General features: G+C 33.1%; 5 protein-coding genes across 9 annotated transcripts; 2 read left to right on the top strand and 3 right to left on the bottom strand.

The window, feature by feature from the left end:
- Positions 1 to 229: 229 nt before the first annotated feature.
- Positions 230 to 3,571, bottom strand: LOC109856734 (4-coumarate--CoA ligase-like). Of its 2 annotated transcripts, XM_020432339.1 has the most exons (10): positions 3,508 to 3,571; positions 3,068 to 3,112; positions 2,787 to 2,889; positions 2,534 to 2,659; positions 2,124 to 2,331; positions 1,533 to 2,038; positions 1,228 to 1,414; positions 897 to 1,136; positions 556 to 773; positions 230 to 481 (listed from the first exon to the last, which is right to left on the bottom strand). In XM_020432339.1, the coding sequence occupies exons 3-10, from the start codon at positions 2,808 to 2,810 to the stop codon at positions 242 to 244; spliced, it is 1,749 nt and encodes a 582-aa protein (XP_020287928.1). In that variant the 5' UTR covers positions 2,811 to 2,889; positions 3,068 to 3,112; positions 3,508 to 3,571; the 3' UTR covers positions 230 to 241. The 2 variants fall into 2 exon arrangements, with proteins under 2 accessions (XP_020287928.1, XP_020287937.1); XM_020432348.1 differs by lacking the exon at positions 3,068 to 3,112 and having other exon boundaries at positions 3,508 to 3,565.
- A 327-nt stretch (positions 3,572 to 3,898) lies between these two features.
- Positions 3,899 to 8,942, bottom strand: LOC109856770 (luciferin 4-monooxygenase-like). Of its 2 annotated transcripts, XM_020432414.1 has the most exons (10): positions 8,864 to 8,942; positions 7,840 to 7,891; positions 6,933 to 7,001; positions 6,657 to 6,782; positions 6,256 to 6,463; positions 5,653 to 6,167; positions 5,389 to 5,572; positions 4,982 to 5,188; positions 4,368 to 4,597; positions 3,899 to 4,295 (listed from the first exon to the last, which is right to left on the bottom strand). In XM_020432414.1, the coding sequence occupies exons 3-10, from the start codon at positions 6,963 to 6,965 to the stop codon at positions 4,146 to 4,148; spliced, it is 1,653 nt and encodes a 550-aa protein (XP_020288003.1). In that variant the 5' UTR covers positions 6,966 to 7,001; positions 7,840 to 7,891; positions 8,864 to 8,942; the 3' UTR covers positions 3,899 to 4,145. The 2 variants fall into 2 exon arrangements, with proteins under 2 accessions (XP_020288003.1, XP_020288011.1); XM_020432422.1 differs by lacking the exon at positions 8,864 to 8,942 and having other exon boundaries at positions 7,840 to 7,925.
- Positions 8,943 to 13,539: 4,597 nt separating this feature from the next.
- LOC109856107 lies at positions 13,540 to 15,321 on the top strand. Its single transcript, XM_020431038.1, has 3 exons — positions 13,540 to 13,710; positions 14,271 to 14,456; positions 14,799 to 15,321. The coding sequence occupies exons 1-3, from the start codon at positions 13,656 to 13,658 to the stop codon at positions 15,017 to 15,019; spliced, it is 462 nt and encodes a 153-aa protein (XP_020286627.1). The 5' UTR covers positions 13,540 to 13,655; the 3' UTR covers positions 15,020 to 15,321.
- Positions 15,322 to 17,152: 1,831 nt separating this feature from the next.
- LOC109856087 lies at positions 17,153 to 19,960 on the bottom strand. 3 transcript variants are annotated; one of them, XM_020430998.1, is made up of 3 exons: positions 19,790 to 19,960; positions 18,920 to 19,515; positions 17,153 to 18,634 (listed from the first exon to the last, which is right to left on the bottom strand). In XM_020430998.1, exons 2-3 carry the CDS (start codon positions 19,478 to 19,480, stop codon positions 17,546 to 17,548), a joined length of 1,650 nt encoding a protein of 549 aa, XP_020286587.1. In that variant the 5' UTR covers positions 19,481 to 19,515; positions 19,790 to 19,960; the 3' UTR covers positions 17,153 to 17,545. The 3 variants fall into 3 exon arrangements, with proteins under 3 accessions (XP_020286587.1, XP_020286576.1, XP_020286568.1); XM_020430987.1 differs by having other exon boundaries at positions 18,920 to 19,697; XM_020430979.1 differs by having other exon boundaries at positions 18,920 to 19,960.
- A 792-nt stretch (positions 19,961 to 20,752) lies between these two features.
- On the top strand, positions 20,753 to 25,535 carry LOC109856083 (cilia- and flagella-associated protein 57). The gene is made up of 4 exons (XM_020430967.1): positions 20,753 to 21,421; positions 21,620 to 23,144; positions 23,273 to 23,446; positions 23,532 to 25,535. Exons 1-4 carry the CDS (start codon positions 21,225 to 21,227, stop codon positions 25,296 to 25,298), a joined length of 3,663 nt encoding a protein of 1,220 aa, XP_020286556.1. The 5' UTR covers positions 20,753 to 21,224; the 3' UTR covers positions 25,299 to 25,535.
- Positions 25,536 to 26,650: the final 1,115 nt, after the last annotated feature.

A 26,650-nucleotide genomic window follows, 5' to 3' on the forward strand; every position in this document is an offset into this window, starting at 1 on the left:
CCAATAATAGTCTCGCTATGATAATGTTCGCGGATTATATCCTACAATCCGCTCATTTATCACGTAGCAACGTGAAAAAATTCGTCATTGTGTTTGACATCGTTCTGCTTCTATGACAGTTTTCTTCTTTAACAATTATTTATGATACAACTCATAAATAAATGTTTTGAATTCGTTATTGAATTTAAAATTGTTTATTTATCAATTACAATATTACAATAATTCGCAGTTTTTTTATAATTTAGATTTTTATCGTGCCGCAATTTCTTTTTGTCGAAAAATTACATAAATTACAACTTCGTTTTGCATCCGATCTTTTGCACATATCACGTACATATTCGATTGATTGAACTCTTCGTTGATTTATTTCCCCGTCAGGATACAGCGGTAAGTCATCTCTAACGATGCGTATTATTGACCAATGTGATAAATGTTGATCTATATTTTTTTTTATTGTTTCTCGCACTTCTTCTTCTGTCACCTGCGATACACAAAAATGTAAAAAAGTTTTATAACGTAAGTTGCTTAATGTAAGTAACGAAGTTCTATATTTGCCTTTTCACCCGGCTTTGGCCAAATATATATTACTGGACGTTGACCACTTCTAGAAGATACAAACTGCACTACGACGTTGGACACTTTAGGATTATTTTGTAATTCCAACTGAAAATTAAGCTCAGAAAAGTAACAGTCATATAAAACACGACTAACTTTGTCGTAGATAAAAATGATTCCATTTTCTATGTAGCCTACATCTCCAGTATAGAACCATTCTAAAAGCCACAATTAAATTTATATTGTTAGTTCTTTTTTATTGATTGGTTTTGTTATTTTCGACTGCGGTAGTAAATATACTAGCCGAATAAAAGATTTCAGAAAAACAAGGCGTAACAAACCTGTTTTATAGTCATTCAAGCCCAAAATAAGTCTTGCATTTTTATTATTAGCTGATATCAAGCACGGTGATTTGCACCATATCTCTCCGTAAATCCAAGGATCTATTATCATTCTAGTTTTGTTACTAACAATTATCAATTCAATGTTTTTATTGATATTAGAGAAAATAACATGATTATCTTTTGACATTCCCCCACCGTTGTTCGCGTCACTAGCGATTATGCCTATTTCCGGTGCACCTGAAGCAGTGTTCCATAAGATTTAATACTATTATGTTATTATTCCAAGTGACTGTTTAGAGAAGTATTCTTTCATCTTTTCTCTACACACCGTATACACGAATGCAAGCAACAGAGTATGGCAGATAGCTTGTATGTTTTTCTATAATTTCTATATTTTTTGCATTTGGGCAGTGGTACACAAATTGTTCTAGCGAAGAAATGTCATATTGTTGTACAATGTTCTCTATTGTTTCTATTTCAAGCGATATACTGTATTTGAGAAATATCCAAGTCACCTACGTAAAAGTGTATTATTGTGTAAATATGTGTATATGTCACAGATATATGTTAGACTTTTTTATTAGATTCTACAAAGCATAAAGAGAGAGAGAGAGAAAAGTTTAAGTTGTATACCTTGTATTTTTCTATAAGTTGATATATGACTTCTATATTATACATAGTTGCCAATGTCTTTATCGTTGTTACGTACGAAAGTATAGCACGAACGGTCAAAAGTGGACTATAAGTCCACCAAAATGGTTCACACCACAATCCGATACCTCCGAAATTCATTTTTGGCGGGTACTGATTCGACGGGCTGATAAATGATATGTAAGGAAATTGTATCTCATCCATGTAGCCAAAATTATTGGTAGTATACATTATCATTGCAGTTTTCCGTAGAAGGCATTTCGTGCATGAAAACTCATCGATCTCTTTTACACAAACAGATGTGCACATAATGCTTTCGAATGATGTGAACATTTCTGTAGCGCCGAAAACCACAATTTTCTTTTCAGAAAGTAAATCTACATACTTCGGTAACATTCTAATAGCTTTGCACAACTGCGAAACATAACAATCCTGAATAAATATTATATCTGGATTTGTTCTCCATAATAAACAGAGAGGTTTGTTGTCTGCAAATGATATTTATGATAAGCAGAGTGAAGATAAGCCATTATAATCAACAAAAATAAAATATAAAAAACAGAGCCAACTTACGATCAAAGAAAACATTGTTCCATATGTATGCAACAGCATTCAAGTACAAACAAGCCAGAAACGGCACATACACGTCCATTTCATTGTGCGTACATATTGCCACGATATTTTTAGCAGAAATACCGTTACTTTTTAGCCATAATGCGCATTTTATACTTTTTTCTCTCATTTCTTGGAATGTCGTTTGTTGCTGCGTATTCGCGTCTATCTATCGTCAGTTCATGTCACCGAATATATTCAATCAGAGAAAATCATATATTAAAAAAAAAAAAGAAAGAAAGAGAATGCATTTTAAACAAAAGTGTGGCAAAGTATTTTTAAGAAATGCATTATTTGTATATACGAACGTGTGTGTGTGTGTGTGTGTGTGTGTGTGTGTGATATGTAAACTTATAAAGTAGATATATTACCTGTCCAATAAAATCTGGCTTGCATTTAAATGCGTTTAATATCATTTCTCCAACATTTGCATTAAAATCAATTGGATCTTTTTTAGTTGTAAATTTCGTACGTTCTAGTGTAGTGACTACGAGAAACTAAAAAAGGATGTCAATCTGTATAACAATGTTATTTATAATTTTATAGAAAAAGTTAATTGTGTGTGATATATATTAATATGTATCAATATTTGTTATTATTACTATTTATACCATTATTGATTACCTTTTGTTTTTCTGTACTTTCCATTTTGGATGCAATAAGTAGATCTGTTCTGTATTTTTGTTATTAAACAGATAAAATAAACGCACATTGATTGTTTTCTTCACTACATTGAAAGAGAAAAATATAAATTAAATTTTCTTTACAGTTGCATCATTTCGATCTTCGTTGCTTACAATTATTTTGCTTTTGATTTTGAATGAAATATTCATACCATGATTATATGTTACAATGTCATTTATGATTTTCCACAGTTGCTAGAGAAGATTATGATAGTGTCTTACCTTATTTACCATACGCAATTGAATGTCATGTGTTTTCGTTACAGTCTATATTCAAAATTAATAATATTTGTTTATATGTTGTTTATATTTTGTTGTATAATTATAGAGTTTGTTGTATAAGTATAGAGTTTGTTGTATAAGTATAGAGTTTGTTGTATAAGTATAGAGAGTTGTATAAGTATATTTGTGTTTATATTTGTTTATATTTTTTTTGTTGTATAAGTATAAAAAATATCCTGTTTCTTGTATTTAACAAAATAGTGATTTTGTAAAGTTAAATTTAAATTTTTGATATATAAGAAATACTTTTATTGTGTTATGTGTGAGATAACCTTAATTATTAAAGAAAATAAACTCAATATAATAATCTATATTTTGAGACAAAATTTGCCTCAAAATAGCAGCAAAATAGATACATATTGAATAATAAATTTACTTACTTGCACAGTTGTCACTGTTCAGTCAAGAAGCCACGATCTAAAACAAAAACTGACTTGTTATCTTCACACGTTGTGTTCGTATGGCCTAAAATTTCCCTTTCCCTGAATACATTGCTTCCGTATGCTTAAGGTGGGAGAAATTCCAAAGCCACCTGACTTGGCTGTTGATTCTCGAAAAACATCGCATTCGATATTTCGTGAATATTACTAAAATACCAATAGATTTTAGTGATATTTATGGAATATCGCATAATGTTTTTTTTTTAGAGAGTTTCTTTGATTTAAAAATGTGTAATTTTCTGGGTTATAAATAAGAGATAGGCTATTGCTATTTATTCATTTTCATTTATTATAAAACTTTATACAGTTACGTAAATTTCAAAGCCGGCGAGATTTTTTGTACTTGAAACATTGACTTGTTTATATCTAATGATATACTTAAGAATAATATCTTCTCACTCTTCACGTTTTCTATTAATTTGCTTACTTTTAAGGAACATATCACAATCGATCTCAGAGAGATCTGTACTCTCTATCAAGTTCAAGAAACAACTATGGAATTGAAAAGAGTGGGAAAACAGATGTGAATACGATAAAGTCAAATACAATGCTCTAAGGTGCAAAGTCACATCGGTTTTTTAATATTCAACTGGTAGTTTGCAAAGCCGTGCTCGATCAATTTGTCCATTGGGAAGATATGACATATCGTATTTAAGAAAGTATATCTTAATTGCAGGACACTTGGTTTCAATGTTTAGTATCAGGTCAATTAGTTGCTTTGGTGTCACCTAGATAAAATAAAATCTTTATTAAACATTGTCAGTTTGCACAATTTTGTCAGAAAAGTCTCAGCTTTATACCTCTGAGTTCGGTGATTTTTTAATATATGCTAAAAGACAGTGATGATCACACGGATGAGATATTATAGCAACGTCGGATACGGCATCTCGAAAACGACACTTTATTATGTTTTCTATTCTTGATGGGTAGAGGTAGTGCTTTTCGTATTTAATAACTTTGTTTACCTTTTCCAAAACGACCATATTTTTATCCTTGTCGTAGTAACCAAAGTCTCCGGTATAAAACCATCCTAAATTATGCCATCCATATAAATTTTTTTTGACTATGTATTTTCTTGCTAATATGGTTCTGCAATGTTTTTCATATATTATTATATTATATTATATGAAAAAATTGCAAAACCATATTAGTATTAAAACAAATATAAGGCGTCAAGGTGTTTTGCTATGATTTTTTAAATTAAATTCACGAGAGGGAAGAAAGTAAGAAAGAGTTGTTTCTATATACGAGATACCAATCAAACATCCAACATATGTAGATTTTCAAATTAAATTTAATTTATATTTCAATTTAAACTTTAAATATTCCGCACATACATGTAGCAATTATTTTGACCTTATTTCTCTCATAATAAATTAAATACGATATTGAATTAAGAAAAGCTGTAACAAACCATTCGACACGTCGGATTTACATCCTGTAACAGAACTAGGTGCTATGCATGGAGTCTTGCACCAAATTTCACCTTTAACGTTTGAGCCTACTAGTTTTCTTGTCTCCTCATGAATGATCATCACTTTAACATTGTTACTTACATAACCGCAAGATCCTATCGCGTCGTTGCTTCGTTGATATGCAATTACACCTGCTTCTGATGTACCTGAAATATCGTATAACTTCCATTTTAGACAGTGAATATCGTCAAACGTTAACATCGCATCTTAATAATGAACAGTAAAATGTACAACGCTTCACCAAATTTTGTCATTTTACTTTCGTAATTAAAAGACAGTATAAATCGTATCAATGTAATTTAATTAATTAATTTAAAACTATCACTGTTTTTTAATGTGTACGTACAGTATACTTGAGTGATGACAACATTGTTCAGTGTGTTAGTTATGTATTTCTGAATAAAGTTTAAGATCTGTACGTCACCAAATAAAAGTTGTCTCAGGGAAGAAAGATTATACCGATTTACAGCAGTACGTAGTAGCCGAGAAAACTTGTAGCACATGTTGCTTTCAAGGAACACCCAATTCACCTGTATTTGCGTGTTTACAAGAGATAAAACGTGCATACAAATTTTATTTTCATTAAAATTTAAATGTTCTTTTTGATTACCTTGTACTTCTCTATTATTCGATACATAATAGCCTCAGAAAATAACAAGTACTTGATCGCTGTTACATGTGAAAGTATACAGCGAACGGTTAACAGCAAACTATGAGTCCAACATAGAGAACCAAACCATAAACCAACCTCATCACGACACATGGTAGGTGTATTATTATTTGAGGGGCTGATAAAAGCTGCGTAAGGAATTTGCGCGTTACCGGGATAGCTTATTGCATTAGAGGAAAACATTTGCACCGCTATATCCATTGTACTTTTCAACTCGACGCATGCAAATTTGTCGAGCTCATTTGCATCAAAGTCATTATTTATAATCGACTCGAAGATATCGACTTTCTCTTCCAGATCACATTTTCCAATGACCACAATGTTTTGAATATTTAGTTTTACATTATGTTTTTGTAAGATCAAAATAGCAGAGAGTAAAACTGTTACATTAATATCGTCGATGAAGATTATGTCTGGACAAGTTTGCGTCAGAAAGTAAAGCAATCGTATATTATCTAGAGAAATATTTACTTATATAAATAACTTAACAAAGAACTCGTAAACATTTTTGTGAATACTCAAAAGAATATTATTTCAACGTACCGTTGCAATATTTCACATCCCAAATATTCACAATAATATTGTTATATAAACCCGCTAGGAATGGCACATAGGCTTCCATTATGTTATTCGTACATATTACCATTTTCTTGTTAGAGCTAATGCCTACTTTTCTTAACCATAATGCGCACTTCACACTTCGTTCTCTCATTTCCTGGAAGGTGGTTGCTTGTCCCGTCACCGCATGTATCTATAATCAATTATATTAATTAAATCATTTAATTTTCACACAATTTTTGTGATACTGCTTACATATATATGTTTCTATATTGTTTCTGATAGACATTTTTCTACATCTAAATAATATAACAAATTTTATTATTAAGACAACTGCAGATAATTTTTATTTTAAAAGACAACTGCAGATAATTTTTATTTTAAACCTGGCCAATAAAATTCGGTGCAGATCGAAGTTCATTCAGAATCAGTTCTCCGACATGTTCGTTAGAAAGTGGAAGTACATGCTGTGGTTTGAGAATATAGCTTGAGTTTTCTTTTACGTCACATATCTGAAAAACAAATACACGTGATATATATATGTATTTTGCGTGATATATATATATATATATATATATATATATATATATATATATATATGTTAGTACTAATACTATTGTATTTTAAATTTTATTACATACATATTATCTTGTAATGAATACCTTTTTTACAGGGAAAATCATATTGGTGTTCATATTGATGTGAGGATATTTTTTTAGCACTGTATCGTTCTTAGAAAAAAAATATAAAAAATTCATTATTATTACAATAATGTATACAAAAATTAGATTAAGAAAGTTTTACGTTGAGTAAGTAAAACCTTAATAACACTATATCGCGCCTATATTCTAACGCCTGGAGAACCGCTTTATTTGTAGAACCGATTCTAATTCACGTGCAATAGAAAACGATCGATCGGTTGTCAAACATCCAAGTTTTCTGAGCTTTGATAATAACTTGTTATAACAATGCATACAACGTTTGCACAAAATTATGATTTTATTATTGTTTATTATTTTAAGTACGTCCGCGTAAAAATTTTTCTCTCTTTCAATTTTATCGATAGACGATAAAACTGTGAATAACAAATATCACACGTCAAAATAAAATATTTCATGGTTTTGTGCGTATATTTTATAAACATATGTATATCAATCTATATATGCCTCTACTAAAACTGTGCGTGATGTGCGGATTTGTTTTCGTTTCGTGTGTCGGTAAAAATATATGTATATCTAAAACGTTTTATTTCCTTCAAACGTGTTTATGAAAATACTTTATCAATCGCAAAACGGTCACTTGATCGCTAACAAATTCGAGAAGAACATAAGCCTAAACGTTAACTAATCGATGATAACGATTTTTGTTAAGAAATACAAAAAGATCGAATAATCGAAACAGACGATACATCAATTACATTTACTTTTGCAACTCGTTAGTTTATTATCGTGACGTGAGACAAATGAGAAACAAACTCTAAAAGTGAAAACGTGAGTAAAAACGAAAACAAATCTGTGCGGTACATCTGCGCAAAATTAAAATATAATTAAAAAATTGATAAAAACTTACAAATCCTGCTTATTCCTTGGAAGAGTTTCCACGTGGAATCTACACAGCACGACTGTTTGAAAAATGGAATAAGTTAGAAAGACAAAACAGAAATATAGGCAAACGAAAGAAACTGAAATGTCAAGTGGAAAAATAAAGTCAATTTATAAATATCAAGGGACACGGTAGTGTCAAGTTCACGCACAACAAAGCCGCGCGTAACAAGAGAGATTTAATTTAATTCAAATTACGAACGACGTCGTAATTCAAATTACGAACAATACGAAGAGTCAGGTAGATTCTCATCTTCCTAAACAAATCGATTGTTGGAATTACAAACGCTAATTTTTCTTGGATATAAAGAAACCTGTACAATTATATGTCATAATGTAACATGCAAAAATACGACGTATAAGCATATAAAAAGTGTCATAGCAAAATTAGTAATTTCTACTTTTCAAAATTTTTGAATTATATTCACTATATGTAGTTTATTATCTAATCTATGCTTTAGGTTTATTATCTAATCTATACTTTAGGTTTATTATCTAATCTATACTTTAGGTTACCGTATGTTCTTTTTAACCAGCGGAATTTTACTAAGGTTTGAAAATGAATAGTTACTGAGGTCATAATAAATAGAGAGAGTCGAGACGGTTTTTCAATTCCTAAACTTTTTGCTGAAATGAAATTTGACTTGCAATGACACTCCTTATATGAGAGGTTCGAAATTTATTCACTACCTCTAGCGTCTCTCAATAGAGTCCAAAATTTTCTAAAACACTTCACAACACTTGAGTTTGAATTATTTGTAAAAAAATAACACATGTGTAAAAAATTAGCACGTGTAAATACTATTCAATTAACTTGATGAATTCTTTGAGTGGAAATCAACATAGTTTGTTTTATCCAAAGCTTTCTCGTGTTACAAATTATGCTAATTGTTATTTGTTTGCAATATATAAATAAAACAATTAGATGAGCAAATATTAACAACAATATTAAACATCTTACGATAGTACACTTGTTAAAAGATTAAACTTACCAGCCGAGAAGTTTTCCTAAGAATCGCTAGCTCGTCTACCACGTGGAAAAATGTAGAAATAGAAAATGGGCATGCTACGGACCCATACTGTGCACCATACACATCAGGCATGTGCGGTACGTTAGATAATGCAGTGAGAAATAAAAGGTTTGGCTAGAATGCTAGCTAGAATCTTTCTAGTTTTTCTTATAGTTAGAAAATACTCGAGTGCAATTGGCCGATTGCTCACACGTCAATGCTGAGTAGAGGAGACTGGAGCATAAAGAGACATCCAAAATGATTTGAAGAAAAACAAAATGTACGCAATATTATGTAATATCAGATATATTTCATATTAGTCACATTCTTTAGTTTTAAGAAAATGATCTTCTCACGTATCTTTACATAAAAAACTTATTTAGTGCTAAGCACAATCGTGCAAATTTGCCAACTTACTCAAAATTGATTGTCACATGTCTTTTATATGAAAGAATTATAAAGTACTTTTTGTTTTTATGTTTTGTTATAGTTAATATAAAAATATATATCAAGTATTACTTATAATACATAAAAACAACATCAGTAACTGTATATTTATAGAAAGAACAATTTTTATAAGTAATTTTTATAAACGTTTACATTAAGTAAGTCTTTCAAACATAGATGATACTTTAATGTAAGAAAATGTAATGACTTTTAAAAATGTTGTACTTTATTTGAGGTAACGCGCGAAACCGCAATTACTTTCATGCGCATACTCACGATGTGACAACTAATCCCGTCTTATTGGAATCCCAAACGTTCATTTTTAATAAAAGATAATTATTTATAAACTATGTTGCAATGATGATTAAAAATAATTATAGAACAAATTATCTAAAATTCACATTTCTTATACTTATAAGGAAAAAATTGCGATCGAAAATTTTTAAACCAATAAAATAATTAAAAACTAGAGGTAAAAAAATTTACTCGCCACATCCAATTTTACAAAGTGCTTGTAAATGCCCCATCGTGGTTTTAATAAAAGTTATTTCATACATGTGACTAGAACTATAGTTAGCAACCTAGCTACATTACAAACAAAAATATTTTCCTGTATTTAATGAGCTAGATATATTAGCTGTGTGTGACAATTAGCTTCGATTTCTTTCCTATTTATGCGCTTAACTGCAAAATTTTATTATCTCACAATAAATCTTTGCAGTAAATTGCAAAATAAGAACGAATTTTATCTCATTTTTTGATATCAATTAAAACCATATCTGTCTGACAAATCTTATTGAATTCGAGTATTTTCTAGACATGCGAAGTATTAAAAGGTCAAAAAAAAAAAAAAAAAAACAAATTGATTCTGCATTCTTTTGTGGGAACTTCATTCGTGTAGAGACGAGCTTAAGATTGAAGAGTGATGGCGCGCTTATAGAAAAGGGAGATGGTCGAACACCGGTGATTCTCCATGGTGGCTACTCTCTATGAAATATTCAACGTGCCCGCGGGTCAGGTCGTCATTGCTTTTGTATAACTGCAGCCCCGTCGCGTCGTCGCGACGCGTCGGCGTCGTTGTCCGTTCATTGGCTGTGCGGATATATTATTTTCCCTCATTTTCTCGGCTTCTCTACTCTTTTGCGTGCATTTATGTGTCGAAATACGAACGGATGTTCGCAAAGAAAATATATTTTTATTACACTCAGTCTATATATTTTTATTATACGCTATATAAACGCATTAATTGATAAAAGATACGGTAAAAAACACATCGAGTCATTGTTTTTTCTTTGACTTGAATTGAAGCGGAAATCTGTATTCAGCCTTATTATTTGCCAAGGTTTTAATATTTATTACTGTAACTACAAAAAATCTATAAGTACTTTTGTTTGTTTTTTTAAATTTTTTTATGTTTCCATAATTGAAGTAATACGTCGGTACACAATACTCATCGGTCATTTTATAAATAAGTAATTATAAACAATTAATCTGTCTGGCAACTGCGAAAAGCTACTTTCGCGTTGTGAATTAATTTGCCAAATCGGTAAAATGCACATTTTCGGACGAGAAGCGGAGAAACCGTCCGATGACGGAGTAATTTTTCCGCTCTCAAATAAACTGTCGGAAGCTGTATGTACTCCAAACGTCTGAGCACTCCGGCCGCCAATCTGACATCGTTTTAATGAGACTGCGACCAGGAGAAAGACGGGGAGAAGTCGGTATGAAGAGAGAAAAAGGACAGCGATAAGGAAGCATTACGGAGGCGCGGCGGGTTTGGCCGAATTAGCGGCTGGCTAATGACAAAAAGTCGAATTAAAATAACAATTGCGTCGGGACGAGGATGACGCAAAGGGATTTAAATCCCTTCATTCCTCCTTCTTCGTGGCACTCCCTTTTTCGCTCGTGGACTCGCCGGAATATTTTGAAATTGCAAATTTGCGTCTCTCTCTCTCTCTCTCTCTTTTCTTCTTTCTCTGTCTCTCTTTCCTGCGTTCTCTTTCGTTCTCGTTCTGTCGCGCGAATTTAAATAAAATACGCACCCCATCGATTTGCAGCTTCCCGGACGTTTGCGGGGGCGAGCATGCATGCAGAGATGCCTCTTTATCGTTTTCCGATGGAATCGTATTTGGCGGAACGCGACAACGCGGGGTGGATCGATGTGTCCCTCACGTAAACGCAAATGTCGCGTTCCGTCATATTTGCGTATAAGCGGATGCTGCTGCGTCTCTGAATGTGCTGGCAATAATGTCCTAACAACGAATTAAATTGATAATCTTAAATTTCATGCTCGTTTGATTTGCTTTATTTAAATCTCGCCTACAAAATTTATGAATTATGTGTAACAAAGCGTCTTAGAAATCTCGAGAGACACCAACGCGGCTATTTAAGTTTGGTTAATATATCTGTACGACAAAATGTGTACGTAAATCGACGCGCAATCGATACGTTTGACGATTATCGGAGTGTTTGATCGCTTTGATGGCCGGGTTGTGTACACTCGCGCAAGTCTCACGCGTTATCGGACTTATTGGATTCCGGGGCGTCTTTGTAAGCTCGTCGTCCAAAGACGTTGGATGGGATAAATGCGGCGGTGGCTGTCAGAAAAGTCGAAATTCCCCCGGGGATGATGCTTCGCTAGATGAAGAAGAAGCAGCAGAGGCGAGTCGAAGCAAGAGGGCGAGTTGGAGAGGAAGCCGAGAAAACAGGGTGATGAGGAGACGGCGAGATCTGGAGGGAGGCTGTAGAAGAGTGGAGAGCAAAGAGTGAGAAGTGGGTGAGTTTTGTGGTACGAACGGACAGGCCAGTCGACGGGATAAAGGGGGGCAGGAGAGGTTGAAGAAGGGTAGGCTGGGAGAATAGATTGCCGGTGCCAGGCTTAGGAGCGCTTCCATAGATCATAGAGAGGGTACGTTTTGAATAATTTGCCAGAGCTATCTGTTACGCGCGGAAGTGCCAAGAGAGGGGTGTCAAGGTTGCGGCGGGATCGAGTTTACTTCCAATCACGGGAAAATACTCGTTCAACGGCTGCGAACGCGTCTTTTCGCGATAGGGAAAGTGCAGATTGATGGGAACAGTGAGATTGAAAAAAAAAAAATGAGTTTTCTGTGCGATTAAAATTATTGAGAATTTATGTAGAGAGATACACTCTAGGAGAGAATGATGTATTAATAATTTCATTTGAAAACGAAAAAGTTAATTCATCATTTATTATTGATATAGATTATTATTACAAATTATTACAAAAACTATAATCTGCGCGCATATTTATAAGAGTTTTATGTCCTAAAAGGTCTCTCGTTTTCAAATCTGACGTTGTTTCTACATCATTATTAGCGTGGCACCTCGCGACGTAAGCTCGAACAAATTGAAACGTTCTAAGACCGACGCGGGACAGATAAGACACGATTGAACAGCGCGTCTGAACGCGCCAGCGACGAGTGCTCCCTCGAGACAAAACGTTTGTTCGCGACTTGCAGCAGTTTGCAATAATGTCACCTTGCCGCTTTATATTTGCGTTTTCATCGGGAAAGAGATATAAATGACTGAGCTCTTCTCGCCCTGTCCTTCCGCATCTTAAAAAACATATATTTCACTGATTGTCAGTCTTATCTCAAAAATAAAAATATTACTTCGCGCTACAAAATATTCGAGTTCGAAACTCAAATGTTTAATTATAGAAAGAGAGATGTTAAATTATAGAAAAAATCAGATAATTGTGATTGCTTTTGGAACCTGACTTATTATTTTTCTCGAATATTCAGAAGATGAATGAAAACAGAAAAAATTGAGCGTAATAAAATGGACAAGTAGTCTGTCTCAAGTTTTTCCCCAAAAAAGATCAATCAGAAAACAATTAATTTTTAAGGATGACGTTTTATTTTTGCAATCGTAGGGATAAAGAAGATTCTGCTAGCAAAAAATAATATTGAATTTTTTAGCGAAATAATAGTGTGTCAAATGAATAAAAATTAACTAAAACTGTAAAATAGAATCGGTTGCAAATCTAGAAAAAACACATTACCATAATATTTACTAATATCTACTAATATTTTTGATATCTCTAATGTGTAATTAAAAAATGTGGCGTGACACACACACACACACGCATACAATTTGATAAGCGTTGCTTGGATTTTATAGGGAAATTCTGGAGTCTCGTGTTTCTCTTCTTAGTTTGTCAGCCCTGGTTACGCCTTACGCCCAATGTGAATGACGTCAAGTGCGTACTACTACGTGCAGTGCGCGTGTTCCAAGTAGTAGAAGAACGACGCATCAGTTACTCGCTCCGAAAAGAAAATTCGACCGAGCGACGTAACGAAAAATCATGCGCACCAATATCGCGGATGTATTATGTGTATTGTTGCTGTTTTTTGCAGCAGGTGAGAGTTTTGCGACAATCGAATCTAAAATATCTTGGCAAGTGCGCCATCTTTGAAAACGAATTGTATGATTGTTTACGAATGGGCGTGATATCTTTTTCTTTCTTAACAATCGACAGTTTTTCGACGGTCATCTTTTATCTTTTCTCAATCCTATCTTTATCTCAAAATTTTCTATATTCTATTTGTTAAGTATAGTAAATAATTTGCAAAAAATTGAGGAAAAACACGCATGTAGATGCTTTAACAAAGCTGTATGTTATTTTAATCAGAATTAAAATCTGTAGCAAATTAAATGATAAAAAAAGTTTTTATTTAGAATATTTCAGAAAAGTAAAACGTAAAATATTTTGTGTTAGTAATGTTTGAAGGTTACAATTTATAGTTCTCATTCATCATTTAAAATTTGCTTTAATAAGATACGTGAGAATGCGTCTAATTTACTGTGAATTGAGTCAGGTTTTGATCAATCTTACTAAATTGCTCTGATTGTTCTCTTCAAATACTTAGATATTGCAAGTTAGCAAATGTGATTAATCTTGTTTTATTTTCAATTGCAGCAACGGAGGCGATACGCTGTTTTCAATGCAGCTCTGATACCGATCCGAAAGGTGAAGATCTTTGTGGAGCCTATGCCACATTTGACAAAGAGCGAAATGTGCCTATTGAATGCAGCAGCGAAGAATCACACATGCCTGGCACATTTTGCGTCAAATACACGGAACAAAGCCCACGTGGTTTTATTTGTAAGTATATTTGCTAAAAATATCCTATACAGAGCGAACAATCCATTAGAAATCTATTAAACATCGCATGGAGCTGTTGACGTCTAATGGACATCTAATGGAGTTCTTGTTCTGTGTGGGGAATGTAGTAATACATATCAAGGCTTAAGAACGGGCTGGATGGTGTGCGGTATAACTATCATAATTATCTTATTTTTTAATAAAAAACATATATCTAACGTCAAACGTGTCAATGGTATTAAGGACTACTTTGCGTTTATAACACTGAAAGTGGAGCTTGTGAATATTTGCACAACAACAGATGTTTTGTGCGCTAACGCATTAATTAATTAATTGTTTAAGGGGACGGAAGATGGCGACAGGTAATTAGACGATGTGCCTCCGTCTCTAGCACAGGAGTTACAGGAGTCTGTAATTGGGGCGTTCGCGAGAACGGTATTTACTGGCAGGAGTGTTATTGCTCTGAAGACTCGTGCAATGCAGCATCCAGTCTAGTGTCCACAACACTATCACTACTTATCACCGCGTGCGGTGTCGTTATTACGTTGTTTTATTTTATATGAATAAAAAATAGGTGTCCAGATTTTATTTCGAGAGATGAAAACAGTGGACAATCAGAAAAGATCAATGTAAGAACGATGTAATATGTGGACCATTGTTGTTGTAACAAAATATCAGATCGCGCGAAAGTAATAACCCCGAAAACTATAATTCAAATGTATGCTTTGAGGATCTCGGAGTCGGTTGTTTTTTAACAAAGTTACAAATGAAAAGTCCAGCATATAAACTATTTTGCTGTTTTTTATTCAAAGTTTTTATTTAAAGTTTATTCTTAATTTATTGCATATAGTTTTTAAAGGAAACATTAAGAAGTTAAAAAAATTTTTTTTTGCGAAGTATACAAATTATTTACATAAATAAATATTTTTGAAAATATTATAATGAAACATAAATCGATTCCGAAATCTGCCAACGAGTATACTTTTGTTTCTGATCTAGCTAAATAAGTCAACATTTAAGTACCTTAAATAATCCGTCCATGAGACAATATTTCCGTCCATTTAATATTATTGAAAAATGCAATTGAGAAAGCTAAATTAAATAATTAATTTTAACTAAAAATTAAAACTTAATAAAACTAGGCTATTATAAGAAGCTAATATATATAGATCTGTTTATCATAAAAGGTATAGAATCTCATTTTATATTTTTCTATGTATAAATACTTGTATAGTTCTAAAAAGGCATTTTTATTTATGTTTCACCCAATTTTATATTTTATTATGTATATATATATTTGTATGTGTATAAATATATATTGATATGTATATATATGTATGTATGTGTATGTGTGTGTATATATATATATATATACATATATATATATCTGTATAAATAACAGTAAATGAAGTTTTGACAAATCCTCAAGGGCTCAACCGGGTATCGTCGAGCGCGAGATCATTTCCGATATGAAACCTGAAACACCTTTCTAGACATACGTCACGCATGTAATACCGGAAATTCGTCGGCCGCGAGTTAATTACGTCATGCGAGACTATTAATGCCTCGGCATAGATCCGACGTACGCGTTGTATCTATGTACAACAATAGTCCCAGCTATTTAAGCATCGTGCATTACATCATCGCGTGCCAACCCTCGTTACTCGGAACGTCGTGTGATAATTAAGATCGTCCCCATCTAAGCGTTCTTAGCAGCAACAGCACGGCGATGGCGTTGGCGGCTGATAATACTTTAGAAAGGACTTATTACACATCCCTTGATTTTCCCCGAGCACGCAGTACAACAGCCAGCGGAAGGCGTAAACCAGAGAATGATAAATGCTTTTCGTGAGATGACTTTACATGTCTCGCAACTAAATTAAACGTTTATGTATATAATATTCGTTATTTTCAATCCGAAACTTTTTATTTTGTAACTAAATAATTCAATGGATTAATTTTTGTTATATCATTATATCTTTGTAGCTTTAATAAGAGCTACAAAATTTTGTACAGACCCGAAAACAAACAAGGTTTCATAAAAAAATCTTAAATTGTACATATATATCATATTTCGATTATGTTTATTTCCTTGGATTTGAAAAATAAAACAAATTTTCTTTCAGATTTATTTATAGTTTTATTTAACACAAAACAGATATGCAAAGAATTTTATTTACCGCACATAAACACATCGCACACAAAAAATAAACACGCTTTACTATATTAATAATATACTTAATATGTTAATGTTGTAATATTTAACTAAACAATACAAAATGAATAAATGTAGACTCATAAATATAAAGCATAACATGCTCAGCGGTGTCCCTGATTAGCATAATATGCTAATCTCTATTTCTATCATGATCATAAAAACTTGTTTTCAATTAATTTTAGAGAATTTTTTATCATAGCTCATAATGTGTTACTTGTTTTAGTAAACAGTATACAACAAAATTGTATATGACAAAATGAAGAAAATTAATAGAAATAGTATAGAACAAAGCTGATTTCAATTTATACATATAAGTGTAACACAAAACAATGGATATACTTATACTGCTTAAATGTAGAAAATTGTTATATAATTCTTAAAATATTTCCTGAGAAATAATACCTAAGTATCTTAAAAATATTAATGATATCGCATATATAACAATAAATTTTAATTATACGATTGGAGTTATCAATAAATAAAATTTATTTTGCATATAAAAGTTATATTTGTTATAATACTATAAAATAATTTGTTATAATATACTATTACTAATTCAACCCATACTAAATTTCAGAATAAGTTTTAGAATTTCGAGTTTTCAATATGGTTTAAGTGTGTAGGCACACAGTATATCTCTAATCTATATCAATAACAATATTGACATTAGATAATCTATGAAGTTCATACTTTCGTGTACCATATTTATTTGAAATCAGTAATGAAAACAAATACAGAATTATGTAATGAAGAAAAATCAAAGATTACTATAATATAAAATAAAAGAAATTTATAGAAGAAATAGAACAAATTAAAATTAAAATAATTGAACAAATGCATATTATATTACTAATTGAAAAGCACACATTCTTCAAACATTATTTTCAGCTTCCTCCTTGATCTTAATTATCTTTTGTAAATGTTCCGGTGATAAAAGATGAAATTCTTTTAATGAAATTATATCCTGTATATGTATTTTTAGAAAGTTTTCAACATTTTTTTCCAAACACTTTGCATTACATGAAGTCGCGAGCTGCATAAAGTCTATAGCAGTAGACAGTGTAATATAAGATAGTAAACATTCCTCGCATATCAATTTTAGAGTTTGCACATCGAATTTATAAGCTAGTCTTAGCAAATCTTTCAGGTCATTAACTTCAATTATGGCTGGTATCAAACCGGTTTTGATAAATGAGATCATTATCATAAAAATCTCCTGTTTGCGATCAGATATTATCTCATCCGTAATGTCTTTTTCTTTTTCTTTATTATTACATATTTCTTCAAAATACCTACTGTTGGTAGCAAGTAACTGTGTTATAGGTACAATATAATCGTTCTCATTAATTATAAATTTGATCGATTGCTTATCATCAGAATTACAATATTTATCAAAGTTTAAATCTTTGGATTTCAAGTTGGAATCTTCTTTAAATTCTGAAGAATATGTAGTGTTTAGTGAACATTTACGATAGACTTCAAATATGAATTCAATTAAAAGTGTATTTTCCTTATAAAGCATCTTATATAATTCTTCTGCTGTAGTTTCATATAATAACGTCTCTTTAGATTTAGATATAGATCCTGTCCCAGATGCCACTTTACATTGTATAAACTTAGAATCTTTAATAACGTTAACAGTAAATGTACATTTAAAAGTTACAGCAGGAAGTATGTAAAATGCTATTTTATCTTTTAATAAGGATGTGTTATTTTTGTGGTTATCATGTAGATTATCATCAGATGCACGAAAAACTTTCATATGTATTGTATATGGATGTGATTCTGACTCTTCTGAATTTTCTGCAATCAATGTATCTTCCAGTCTATGAATTTCCTTGAAACGCTCAAGTTTCCATGTAAACTTATATTTTTCTGACTTTAAGAATGTTTTGCAATAACTTACATTAATCAAAGGTATGTGTGATTGAAGCGGTATTATCTTATTTTCTACAGATTTCTGTAAAGAAATAGAGAAATTCTGAAAATTATTATTTAATTACATGTATTACATTTATTTTATATTTATTATATATACACAAGCAAATATAATTTTTATGTAAAATTTGATTTTCTGTGTAATTACTTCAACTCAAACTGATTTATTGTCTCATGTATATAGTTAATAAACTATAACTGATCAACTAATAATTTAATGATAAAAAAAGATTGGAAAAATTTGAGTAATATCAGATGTCTAAAAAAAAACAAAAAAAATTAATAAAATAAAAGTACATAAACTTACTTGTTCTGTATTTGTAGTTTTTTCTATAGCTTCATTAACTGTAAGTCCAGTTGGAATGTCAGCTGGATTAAAGCTGGGTATTTTAAAACCATTTGAGTTTATTCCAAAAGGATGGCTATATAGTGGCTTTCCAGGTAGTGGACTACTACTTGTTGAGAATAAATTTGTATTATTTGTATTAGTTGGAAGTGTACTACATGTATTTTGGAATATGCTGGTTGTTGCAACTTGGTTTGTGCTTGACGCTAGAAATGCAGTCTCTGTGCTAGTTGATGTTCCTCCAAGACTTCCAAACGCACTTCCAAATGAACTTGTGCTAGTTGTGACTATGTTTGGAATAGTGTTTATTGTCGTTTGTGTTGTCTTTATTCCAGATGTATTTGTGCTAGCTGATATCCCAAACATATTTGAAGAAGATCCAAAATGGGGGTAATTTGTATTAAATCCAGGTGTAGATTGTCCAAATCCAGATGCATTTCGAACTTGCGAACTTGATGACTGAGAGTTCTCGAAGTAGGTAAATCCAGAGGACGAGCTTTTCGGATTTTTGTCGTGACGCATTTTATTTCCTATCTAATCTTGAGCAGTGTCAAGTACTACAATTGTACAAGCTTTGCTAGATATTATTGATAATAATAACACATATAAAAATATGAAGATGTTTGCTAATTTCACTTGTTCCTTTTTACTACCATATGCGCACAAAGACGTTTATTACATCCGTTTCTTTAAAAGACTCGAATTTGACTGTGTAATTTTTTGTGAAACGTTGATAGTGCTGGAATAATAATACCGCACATAACAAATATACAGCTATATAAAGGAAAACAGGTACTATCTTTTATCTTAAATTATATTTAGAAGTCTTACTTTTTTGTCTCTCTGAAGATTATATTAGATTACATTAGTGGTACCTAACAATTTGATGACGTTGCTTCTAATGCTGAATTCAATGAGAAAAGAGAATCAAAGAGGACGAAAACTCGTCCGTTTCCCCTACAATACAGAAACCTTTCCACTTCACAGCCATTGGCCGTCAGCGGATGTTCCATGCTTAGACTATATATACTTATAGACACGACCTGTAGATATGAATCCACGAGTCGAGATGAAGCAAAGATAATATCATCTACGTGACGTCACATGTGGGCATTTCAGCAATGGCTAAACGCGGCCTCGTAGATGATATTATCTTATCTTCAAGGCAGTTATCTGGAGCCGTCTATAAACGCGCCTTTGCTTTGCCCACATGTGACGTCATGTAGATAATATTATCTTTGCTTCAAGATAGTTGTCTGAAGCCGCGTCTATAAGTATATATGGTCTAAGGGCCATCAGCGGATGTCCCATGCGCAACTCCATCCCCACTTTGACCGCTTTTCTTTCTATGAGGAGAGAGAAGCCTGAGAGCGGCCAGGTCCATAAAAGAATGTGTAATCGCTTTTCCACCTGTAAACTAGCGCATGTCCAGGGGCGGTGCACATTGAAAACTACGTAGCGATACGTATTCAATGTCCAAACATAAAAATGGTTCTGTTCTATAACGTATATACCGACAAGTTGGTCGTAGACATAGCTATGTAGTTGCCAGTGTCCATCGCACACTATGGACATTGCGGTTACTTATTTGTTTATAGGCCTAGCCGCTCTCATTCTTCTCTCTGCTATGAGCAGAGCAGATACCTTCTCTCTCTACCACTCCACATCCTTATTACACCTGCTCCTTTTACCCTTTCCCTAGAAACGTAGCACCTGAAATAAAATTCCTAGTATCGCGCTTTCAATCAACCTGTCTCAGACTGGCTTTTGTTCCTCACGTGCAGGGGCGTGCGCCATAGAAGCAAAGAAGAAGAAGTACCTTCTCTCTCTGAACAGAGTGTAGTACTGGCAGTGAAAATCAGAACGCAGTCAAATGGCTGCGCTTTGCGATTATTGCATTGGCATATACTTTTATATTTGCAACAAATTTACAGGAAGAGATCAATCACAGACAACAGTCGTAAAGCGCTTGCTAAGCTGAGTTTTGCTGAAGCAAATCGATTAATCGCTGGTCAATATTCCAGCTAATGTAAAGATAATACTGGTCTGTAATTGGTTGAACTGCTTACGACCCTACGGTTACGGTTAAAATTTTTTCACGTGCAATGGCCCTTACAACGTCATCGCAAAGGGGATAGCCTTTGTTTTTACATCCATAACAAGAACATTAAAAAAAGACAGGGAAGTTAAAGAAACAAGTTTTTAGTAAAATGATAAAGAATATTTGTATCATTTATATATTCGTAAATATTTTTTGAACAAAAAAATGGCATTGTTGCAAACTCGAGTTTTTTATGGTTTGAGAACCGATATTATTGGTAATGCGCATTATATCACGGATACGGAAATTTTGTATCCGGTTGGTAATGTAATAGCAGTTCATGATATTTTGCAACGTCATCAGAAGTTTATTCAAATACCTGACAAATATTCCATAAACATTATTTGTGTCTCACCTAATAAGTGAGTAATGAATTTATGCACAGAAACGTTTTTTGTACAATAATTTTATTTTTGTCACAAATAAATATATCTTTTATTTATAAATATATAATTTTTTATTTTAGCAAAAGAATCCTTTTCCTTTTTTTGCTTATTAATTTATTTTGTACTTGTATCTTATAAGATATTCAAATAAATTTAATCAACATATTTTTAAAGGAAATATGCCGCTTTAGCCGAAGTTGCAGACAAACCTACTATATCTGTTTATGATCTCGGTTCTTTAAAGCGTCGAAAATTGCTTGGAATACCTTTTGATGCTCCAGGAGTGACCAGATTTATGTGCTTAAGCTTCACCTTTGACAGTAAAAATTTAGTAGCAATCACTGGCAAACATAATCAACATGATCAAATAATGCTGTTTTATAATTGGGAAAAAGGCAAAGTTGAGTCAACTTTCAAAATAACTAATTCTCAAAATCCATTGGCAATTGCTAAAGTACTTGCTTGTAATCCATTGGACATAGCAGTAGTAGCAATTGGTGGTGTATATATCTTCAAATTTCTCACATTTTCTGATGCGGTATGGCGTCCTTATGGTTTTGCTAAGGCAGAAAATCTTCTCGTTTGCTCAATGACCTGGCTGGATGGCGATCGGCTGCTAGTCGGTACTGATGATGGTCGTGTGCTCTATTTGGAGAATGGCAATTTAAAGAACATATATAAAATGTCTGACACAGTATCGATGAATCTTAAGATCCGTGAGGAATATATTATGCCTGCTACTGCAACTACTGGTTTGCAGATGACAAATGCTTACAATGACTTTGCTTGGGAACAAAATATACAGTGTTTAATCGCGTTTCCGCGAGGATTTGTTTATGCCTATGGTGCAGGAACAGTAATACTTTTTGAGAAAGAAGGAAAACATAAGTATACAAAAAGAAACGTTTATATTATTCCGCAGCAATTGATGAAAATTGATAAATCTGAAATATATAAGATCAATACAATCAATGTGAATCTTAGTTTTGATCAGCTTATTGTTACTGCTGGCTGGTCCCAACTGTATTATGCCACATTGTGGGGTGCGAGTCTGCAAATAGATCCTGAACCACAGGCGTTAAATATCATGGGCCAATCGTTGCATCATGGTCCCATCAGCGGTCTCGCTATGTGCGCATGGAAACCAATTTTCATGACATGTGGTGAACTTGATCGCACTATTCGACTGTGGAACTTCGAAACCGAGAGTTTAATTATGCTTAAGCAGTACAATGAGGATATATCCGGAATCGCATTGCATCCGATGGGTCTGTTCTGTCTGATAGGCTTTACTGACAAATTACGTTTCATGAATATTCTGATCGACGATCTGTTGCCGATACACGAGATCGCTGTCAGAAATTGTAGAACAATCCGTTTCAGTCACGGTGGTCATTTATTCGCTGCGGTCAATGGAAATGTAATACAAATATACAATACTATTGGTTTCTACAATCTTTACGTTCTCAAAGGACACACAGGCAAAGTGAAGACTCTTCTCTGGTCGCACACAGATCTGAAAATAATAAGTATGGGCGCAGAGGGTGCCATTTACGAGTGGGACATGTCAACTGGTACACGATCCGGCGAGGTCATTCTGAAAGGCATCGTTTTGCATGACATTGCTCTTTCTTCAGATATGTCGTTTATTTATTGCATTGCTCATGATGATTATATACGTGAAATCAAGGAGAATGAGGTATATTTCGATATCTCTTTTACGATTTTAGAGAACATATATATTTGTGATTCTATTTTTAAACTTTCTTTCCACGTAAAGTATATATGATCAGTTTTTAAATATTGAGATTTTTTATTGTTTATTAGGTAATTCGAGAGTTTCGTTTACCTGGTAGAAAAATGCATCAAATAATTATGGGAAAAGATGACTCGATATTATTTGTAACATGTCCTAGTGGTGTCATTCTTTCGTTAAAAAGTCCACTTCAAGCTCCAATAGAAGCTACAGACTTTCATATACACTGCGTCGACGTTACAATGGTATTACTATTTCGAAAGTTCACGTGAATTCACATATCTTTTTTCCTCTATTTGTTTAAATTCTTTTTTATTTTTTCTGTCCAAGATCGCGCTCTCTTTCAATGAACAATATTTGGTTTCTGTTGCGAAAGACGGCAGTTTGTGCATTTGGAAGCTTCATTTTCCTGAGGGAAAGATCGTAACGATGAGCAGAGAATTATCATACATAAATGAAGTGTTAATTGGAAAACAAGATTTAGAGGAAAAATTGGACATGATAAAAACTCTCACCGTAAGAATGAAAGAATTGGAGACTGAACACGCATACAAACTGCGACAAATTGACGTTCAGCACAACGATTTATTACGCGACGTACATCAAAGCTATAGCAAAGCCATTAAGGAACTTCGAGATAAAAACGAAAAGCTTCAGGAGGATCATATGAATCAGATCAACAACATAAATATGGAAATTGTAAAGATCAAGATGAATCACGACGAGGCAATGCAACAGATGGAAAACACTTACGAGACCAAATTGCTTACAGAATACGACAGATATCAAGCATTCGAAGAACGTACCAATGTAATGCGTGAGGATTACGAAAAACAATTAAAAGATCTTAAAAATCGAGACGCGGAAGAATTACAGAAAACGATAACGAAATACGAAGATTTGCTTCATGCGAAGAAAGTGCAACTGGAAGAAACGTTTGACGAAATGACGCACAAAGAACGCATTCACGAGGATTTAATAACAAAGATAGAAGACGACGCGGATAACGAAATTCTTGAGATACGTACGAAATACGAAAGTCTCTTGTACGAGGAACAGCAAATCAATATGAAATTGAAAGGAGAGGCCGGAGTGATGCGAAATAAATTTATGGCCAGTCAAAAGGATGTGGACGATTTGAAGAGACAAGTACATCGTGTGCAAGGCGAATATGCGCAGTTTCACAAAAATATACAAGAACTAGAGAAACAAATAACGGATTTAAGAAAGGAAATCAGTGAAAGAGAGGCCACTATTCAAGATAAAGAGCAACAGATATATGATATAAAGCAAATAAATCAGGAATTGGAAAAGTTCAAATTTGTATTGAATTACAAGATTGAGGAATTGAAGAATCAGATAGAACCAAAAGATCGGGAGATACAGCAGTTGAAGGAAACTATTCGAAACATGGAAATCGAATTTACAAATCTTCATAAAACTATTACGAATTTAGAGTTACACTTGCGTGAAGTTCAGGAGAAATTACATAGCGCGTACCAAGAAATTGATCGAGAAATGCAAAAAAACAAAAAGTGGCAGCAGCTTGTGAAAAACATTCGCATCGATATTCACGATGCCGCGGGACTCGTGCAAGAGCCGAACGATCTAAAACGTGCCGTGAAAGATTTATATCATAAATATAGCGCGGACGATGAATGTTTAGACAGTCGCAAGACGGACGTTCAATACGAAATCAAGCAAAAAGATTACTCTGAACGGACTATTACGTCTCTAAAAAAACAAATGTCTCAAGATACGTCTACTGATAATAAAGATTTGATAAAGAAGATGGAAGAAAATAGTATACTCATTCAAGAAGTAAACATTTTAACGAAAGAATTACAAAAAGTCCAGCAAGATATTTTGCACATGGAAAGTATTTTAGGTTTAACGCGAAGAGATGTGCAATCTTTAGAAACGAAAAAAATGTTGGAACAAGCATATCGCGGATATGAAGAACTACAGGAGAAATATGTAACACAAATAAAAGAATATCAGCAGATTATTTTAACGTTGAAAGAAGATATTGAACGACTTGCGAGCAAAACTTCTTGTACAGAAATGAAAGAGAAAATAAGTTCGTCTGGAGAATAAATTTGTAATTTTTAGTTTTTTGTTTTTTTGCGACTATATGAATTATGAACATATTTGCGGCCAACAAAGTAGACCCCTACGTTATTTTAAAGTTTTCAGCCGACAACACAATCCTATACGTCATTTTAAAATCTGTTTATTTAATTTTTGTTTTCAGAATTTTTTAGATGGAAGAATTTCTTTTTTTCTCTAAAGTTTCATTACCATCTATGTCATCTTCTAAGACAGATATCTTTGCTTCTATTTAATATAAATAAATCCTACCAGAAAATGCAAACTAGCTGTCATCGCGGTGACATGTTGTGTCTACTGACGGAATATGTTAAAATAAAAATAATATATTAAATAATATATATTATATATACATATAATTTATTATATATTTATAATATTATACTTTATATTGTATTATATGTATTATATACACACATACTACAGTAATGTCACTGACATCGGCCGCACGGCCTTGACGGAGTCACTGACCTCAGCCGCGCGGCCTTGGCGGGGCACTGAGCTCGGCCGCGCGGCCTTGGTGGGGGCGGGGTCAGTGATCGCGGGCGCGCGGCCATGATGGGGGCGGGGTCACTGACCGCAGTCGCGCGACTACGGTCAGTGACCCCGCCGCAGTCGCGCGACTGCGGTGGAGTCGCTGACTTCGGCCGCGCGACCGCGGCGGTGTTACTGACTTCGGTTACGTGATTACGGTATATATATATATACATATATGCGTATGTGTGTGTATTATATATAGATATAGAATATTATATATAATATATATAATATTCTCTTTTTTACCCTTTTCCCTGTCACGTGTTGTTTTTCCACTTCTCTCTCTCACTATTTTTTGAGTTTGATTTTCATGCGTTATTTCTAACATTTCTCATATGTGTATTATATGGTTTATAAGACGTATATACTATCTGTCATCGCGGTGACAGGTTATGTTCACTGACAACACGTTAAATAAAAATAACAATAGCGTGCGCGTAGCGCGCGCCTGTGTTGTGCTAGTCGTAATTAAATTATATGTGTGAGTGTGTGGTAGTTCATTTTCTTCTAACGTTTTGAATTTTTGATAAAATAGCATTGCAACATCTTCCTTCTCTGAACAACTTATCAATAAATTCATCTACGTGTATAAACTCAAATAGATCTGATTGTGTTCTGTTTATTTTGCAATCTAATCACTTTATAAATCACGAACATTAATTCCGATTTTTGAAAATGAGATATTTTAAAATCTACTTATGGTAGAACTTTCTATCCACTTCTCCTTAAAAAATTTATAATCAAGAAGAGGAATCAACAGTGGAAAAGACGAGGGCCAACGCAGTCGTCGAAAATCATGCTTG

The sequence above is a fragment of the Pseudomyrmex gracilis genome, unplaced genomic scaffold (assembly GCF_002006095.1).
Source record: "Pseudomyrmex gracilis isolate BER0280 unplaced genomic scaffold, ASM200609v1 scaffold_4, whole genome shotgun sequence".
NCBI classification, from domain to species: domain Eukaryota; kingdom Metazoa; phylum Arthropoda; class Insecta; order Hymenoptera; family Formicidae; genus Pseudomyrmex; species Pseudomyrmex gracilis.